At 38.6% G+C, this 6,578-nt stretch overlaps 2 protein-coding genes across 2 annotated transcripts; both read left to right on the top strand.

The window, feature by feature from the left end:
- The first annotated feature begins 712 nt into the window (after positions 1 to 712).
- LOC146974439 (olfactory receptor 52K1-like) lies at positions 713 to 1,675 on the top strand. Its single transcript, XM_085796814.1, has one exon. The coding sequence runs from the start codon at positions 713 to 715 to the stop codon at positions 1,673 to 1,675; it is 963 nt and encodes a 320-aa protein (XP_085652940.1).
- A 3,019-nt stretch (positions 1,676 to 4,694) lies between these two features.
- Positions 4,695 to 5,636, top strand: LOC146974438 (olfactory receptor 52D1-like). The gene has a single exon (XM_085796953.1). It carries the CDS (start codon positions 4,695 to 4,697, stop codon positions 5,634 to 5,636), a length of 942 nt encoding a protein of 313 aa, XP_085653079.1.
- The last annotated feature ends 942 nt before the right edge of the window (positions 5,637 to 6,578 follow it).

Here is a 6,578-nt window from a genome sequence, read left to right as displayed (position 1 = left end):
AGAAATCAGGGATGGTCAGTTTGGTAACTAGGGCAACAAGAAATATGGTTTAGCCAGTGCCAACAGTGACAACATGAGCCCACCTTGAACAATGATAAAGGGCCACACAGGCTTGAATAGCACAGTGTGCTGTGTGGAGAGGAGGGCGATCACACAGGTAACTCTAGACTCCAAACATTTAATCTGGGTGATCTATTGTGAAAAAACCTTGCATGAGCCAATGTATTTATTGCTGTGTAACCTGGCTGTGAATGGTTTGTTTGGAAGCACAACCTTGCTGCCAGCTGCTGTCCTGGCCAAGCTGCTGACCCACTCGTATGAGATATCTCTGCCACTGTGTCAAACACAGATCTATGCTATACACACATTTGAACAATGATAAAGGGCCACCCAGGCTTGAATAGCACAGTGTGCTGTGTGGAGAGGAGGGTGATCACACAGGTAACTCTAGACTCCAAATGTGTGTCCCTGAACCACTAGTTTTGACTTCAATGACTAATAGTTACCTGCAAGTTAAACTCAAATGTGTAAATTCTATGCGATATCTTACCCATCCATTCACTAAAATTCTCAAAATAATATTTTTTATGCTAACAAAGCATTGTTTTTCTATACACATGTGGATTTCATGTACACGTTATGATGCACTTTTTTTTAACCATAAAACTGTGTAGAGATTTGTGTCTTTTTCTTTTCAGAATTCAGCCAAGAGATGGACAACACCACAGCACTAACATTTACAATGACCGCTTATGCTGTCATGGAAAACTACAAGCACTGGATGTTTATTGTATTCCTCCTGCTTTACCTCACTACTATCACTTTGAACTTGCTGCTCATTACTGTCATACACCAAAAGGCAGAGTTGCATCAACCCATGAATCTGTTCACGTGTGTGCTTTCCATTAATGAAATATATGGCAGTACAGCATTGTTACCTACAGTTATGGCTGTGCTCTTATCTGAGACACATGAAATTGCTGTGAAGTGGTGTATGGCTCAAGTCTATTTCCTACACACATATGCCAGTGCTGAGTTTTGTATTTTAGCTTTGATGGCATACGACAGATATATTGCCATCTGTCAACCACTACACTACCACACCTTTATGTCAAATGCAAAGGCAATCACGCTTGGTGCATTAGCAGGTGGATACTCCCTTGTTGTGTTTGGGATTTTGTACTCACTAACCTTACAGCTGAGCTTCTGTGGAAAAGTGGTGCCAAAATTATACTGTGTGAACATGGAACTGGTGAAAAATTCATGTTCACCTGCACCATATATTAGTATTGTGGGGCTTGTGTTTATTCTGTTTCTTGTTTTGCCTCACGTAGTGATGATTGTTTTTTCATATTTGCAAATTTCAAGAGTCTGTTTGAAATTGTCAAAAGAATCTAAAAACAGTGCTCTTAAAACATGTATCCCACATTTATTATCATTGACAAACTACACCATCGGTTCTATGTTTGAAATTGTCCAAGGCAGATTTAACATGAGTCATGTTGCTATTGAAGCTCGTATAGTCTTGTCTTTATACTTTGTTATCTTTCCACCAATTGCCAACCCAGTGCTGTATGGACTTGGTACTCAGAAAGTGAGAGTTAATATAATGAAACTGTTTCTTAAATATAAGATCCTGCCAACACTATTAGCAAAGGCAGTGGCTGCAGCTTAGGTACACACTGTCCTAGTATGAATTGCAGTGACAATAATTATAAGAAATGCAGAAGTCTGTGTCTTTGATAATTAAGGATAGTATCTAAATTGAAATTAACCAATATTTCCATTATTTATTATTATTAATATAAGCAGGGGAATATCTAACACAGACTACCATAATAACTGTAAATCTTGTAATTCAAAGGTTCATATTCGGGGACCTATTATGCTTTTCCAGCTTTTCAGACTTTTATATATGTTTAAAATGTTGGATAATGGTTCTAGAGGCCGTGGAAGTGTCATATCCTGAGGTTAATGCATTTGGAGGTAAACCCTGCTAGATAATTGGGATTTCTCTGCACACCTGTTACACTCGGTTGCGCTGAGTTTTTTTTGACATGAGCTCGCGTTTACGTCATGGCGTGCCGGACTCCCCTACATGGTCATGCCGAGGTCTCTGCTCCAGCCGGCCCCGCCTCCTCCCATGTTGCTCTGTTGTGCCTGGTGTCACAGCGGAGAGCGAAGCAGACTACTTCCTGCTTCTTCCCTGCATGTTTTAGCGCTGTAGCGTCACTTTACTAAGTTTTATTTAGAAGTTTACGCCGACGTTTCATGTAAGTGAAGCTGTACCTGTGTGAGGAGCGACGTTCTGCCGGGGCGACGTTGTTCGCCGGACCGACGGAGCTCCGGAGCTCCGGAGCTGCAGCGGCTCCTCACACAGGCAGAGCCCGTCTGCAGGCCTCCTTGGCCGGACAGACGTCCGTGCTCATCGCGGTAGAGAAAACCATCGCTAATAAACATACCCGCAGGTTTTTTAGACGTTTACCGCCGTGTGGTTAGTCTATTTAGCAGAATGTTGGTCTCATTGATGAAATCTTGTGGCAGTTGAATTAGTTTGAATGAAAAGTGAAGCTGTGAGAAGGAGGAGGAGAGGAGCAGTGCTGCTGTAGTCTATGTGCACAAATCACCACATTTACATCAATAAATAACTGTTTTACAATGAACTGACCATTCTGCATATATTTTTAATTTATTTTATATATTTATTTTTGCATTTTTATATTACATGTTACATGGTTACAGTAGCCTACATGGCAAAGACTACTCTATACCATCTTTGGTTAGGATGAGACTAGGTCATGGGCACATTTCATTACACAATGTAGACTGGTCAGATGCAGACTGGAGATCTGGCAATTTGCCTACTGCAGATTTAGCTTTTGTTTGCATAACTACATTTTGGCCATATCAGTATAGGTACTAGTAGTAGACATCGTCATGGTAACGCAATGCTGAGGGAGTGGTTCATTTGCATTTAAAGGGAGGGGCCACTGAAACAGACCGTTTTGCAGAGCCCTGTTTTTGAGAATGCTGTGATGTTTGATCTTTGGGCTATTTTGACCGATGCACGTCACAGACATGTCTTTAAGACACCCAGGAACTATTTTAGTTTGTGCAAAAAGGAGCATAATAGGTCCCCTTTAAGTGGAAAACAAAAACACATTTCACTATAACACTTGCTGTTGTTAGATTAGATGATTGCATTGGTGTTAATTCATATTTCTTTCTGAAATTAGCACGAGGGACATTGGCTACAAATGTCAGAGAAGATGTTTTATGAAAGATGTCTTTTATTACCACATAATTGCAGTTAATGTTTTTTTTGTTTGTTTGCTTTTTTGCAGGATAATATAATTTGTGCAGAGGTGTTAAGGTAAAGGTATGATCATGTGCATTTGTGTTTTGAATCATAATTTAAACTAACATGAAATTGCTGTATGTGTTTCATTTAGAAATAAATAATGTAAACTGTATTTTGTCTGTGTAATTGTTCAGTAATCACATTTAATATTTCTCATTTAATTGATAGAAGTTGATCTAACATTTCCTGTCAAATCCCAAGTACATATTTATAAGCTGTGTATACATATCTTATAGTAGAAGTCATGTATTTCATCCATGCTGTTTTCATTTTGCAGTTTAATTACAACTCCACCACAAGGCCTGTTTTCACTGTGTATTTCAAATTTTCTGTGTTTTGCCATTACACATATGCACCATTACAGCTGTCTCAGGGCATATCACACTAACATGTGAAGAGGGTGCTCATGCACATTTCCTGACAAGTGTCCAGCATTATTCCCATTATGAAATAATGAATGAAACCACTATGAATTGTCACTCAAAGCCAAGTGGAAATTAAACAAACATACAGCACATGTACATTAAATTAAAGAGGCACTCACAGCACTGGATAAGATTCAAGTACATCAAAAGATTAAATGATTTATTTTACCCTAATACTGAAAAGCTAGATAATGGCAACTATCAAATCCCCTGAAGCAGGGCTGCTGCAAGTAATTCAGGGCCTCCTGATTTTTCATTGCCACTTTTTTCATAGACTATTTATTTTTTATTTATTTCAACTAGGGCAACAATGACGGCAAGTGACACTAACAGATAACTTGCCTGTCATTCTGATTAAATAAACTTTGGACACACCTAACCTCATTACACAAATACACATCACCTCATAATGCTCAACAAACATTCACGTTTATATAGGTTGAAGTTGAAAAATATGTATAAAAATGATAATAAGGTCAAAATACTCACTTGCCTAATAATTGTGCACGCAGTGCACACAGTGATAAATATTGATACGGTAGTCAATAGTGTTTGTTTCAATACAATGTATTGAATTCAATTTACTTAGCTACAGTAGCCTATATAATAACCATAACATCCGCAATAGCATGTAAAATTATATTTTACCCTTTAATCTAGAATTATTTGGATATGCGGATAAAAATCTGATTCAAGCTCTGTTGTTTTACCAACTATGATTTGGCATGTTAATCCAGTGAAATCATTGGCTTGCAGGTAAGACCACATGATGTCACCTCACAGGAGAAAAAGTAGAAAGGTTGCTCAGCGCTCAACGCAAATGGGGAGTTAAAGGTCTGCACTGAAAGGTAAAGCCTATTTCATCTGAGGTTATTAAGTAAAATGCATAAGTGTCATATTGTGTCAGCATGGAAAACTTCTCTCAAGTGACGTCTTTACTTCTGTCTGATTACTATGGCATGGAGGCGATGATGCCAGCTTACTTCAGCATGTTCCTGATCATATATGTGGCTATTATTGTTGAAAATGTGGCTTTAATCTGGGTGATCTATTGTGAAAAAACCTTGCATGAGCCAATGTATTTATTGCTGTGTAACCTGGCTGTGAATGGTTTGTTTGGAAGCACAACCTTGCTGCCAGCTGTCCTGGCCAAGCTGCTGACCCACTCGTATGAGATATCTCTGCCGCTGTGTCAGACACAGATCTATGCTATACACACATTTGCCATCACTGAATTCACAATTCTAGCTGTGATGAGTTATGACAGATATTTGGCCATTTGCTACCCCTTGCCATATCATGCAATCATGTCGCAGAGACTCGTCAAACTCATTGTCTTCATGTGGCTTTACCCTATGGTGGCATTTTTAATTATTTTCATTTTCACTCTTCAGCTGAGATTTTGTGAGAGGACCGTGGAAAAGGTGTACTGTATGAATTACTTGCTGGTGAAACTTGCTTGTACAGATACATCTGTTGTGAACATAGTTGGTTTACTCTCTGTATGTCTATATGCAATTCCACAGCTTATCATGATCTCTTATTCATATATACACATCCTGAGGATATGTTACTTGTCATTAAGCAAGTCCAGGTTCAAAGCCCTCCGAACTTGCACCCCTCATCTATTATCCATAGTCAACTTCTCTATCGGGTGCTTTTTTGAAATAGCACAAAGTCGGTTCAATATTAGCCACCTGCCTTATGAAGCCAAGTTGTTTTTATCTGTGTACTTTTTGATATTCCCATCCATCCTTAATCCAGTAATCTATGGTTTGGGTATCAAAGTGATAAGAGCACCACTGTTCAGGTTTTTCAGCAGAAAAAATCGGCAAGTGCAAATGTTGTAGCCGGGCTGTTGCACTGAAACAGTGTCCTGCATATAAAGACTGTTGCATCAGAAAACAAACAAAAAACACCTCCTGTTTCCTGTCTCTCCGAGTTGTTTAATCACATTTGCTGTCTCATTACTCTCATCACTACATAGCAAGATCAAACCAGCCAGTGTGCAGAAAAATGTGTTGAATTCATGTCATACCAAGTGATGCTCCAGGAGCATTAGGAGACTGGAGCTCAGGTTACTGAGTTTCCGTCAGTTTTTTCCTTGAATTATGGATTATAATGCAGGAATGTTATTAAGTGTTGCCTTTATTACCTTTGTTTTGCTGGAGTACACATACCACTGGAATAATAATAATAATACATTTTGTCTTTCACACTTTGCTCTGCCTGCATTAAAACTTCCACTGTTTGTGTATTTATCCTGGTTAAACCAGTGTTTTCAGTTGCAAATAAATTCAAAGTTTACCTGATCTTTCGATCAGAAATTCTTTGTCTACTGTAAGTTTTCTTCAGGGTTAATAGGCTACTCCTTTTACCCCCCTGTTCAGTTAGTAGTAGTTGCCACAGTCAGTTGAGGATGTGAATTTCAATGAAAGGAGATGGATTTGACTCAAAGCTATATTAGTAATTCAAGTGTGAGATTCTGTTGTGTACCTTTGTGTGTCATTTGCTGAAATTAATAAATTATCTGTTTCCAAAGCTTTGGGTTTTTTGTGTCTTGTAACTAAAAATTATAATATGCACAAAACCCTATGTCGCCATTTGTATCAAATTTGATACATGAAAATACATGAGTTTTTGAGACCTCTATCTCACCGTGTTTTTTTCCCCCTGAAAAACCTAATGTACTGTATACAATCAGATACAACAATGATCAGATAATCCACCAGGGTGCAGTAATTTATACACCAAAGGGCCTTCACTTGGGACATGACCCGAATGTGTTTTCT

This window comes from Trachurus japonicus, chromosome 14 (assembly GCF_045865225.1).
Source record: "Trachurus japonicus isolate A0001 chromosome 14, Traja_1.0".
Taxonomy (NCBI): domain Eukaryota; kingdom Metazoa; phylum Chordata; class Actinopteri; order Carangiformes; family Carangidae; genus Trachurus; species Trachurus japonicus.
Note: the sequence above shows the minus strand (reverse complement) of the source record. Positions and strands in the feature narration are given on the sequence as shown.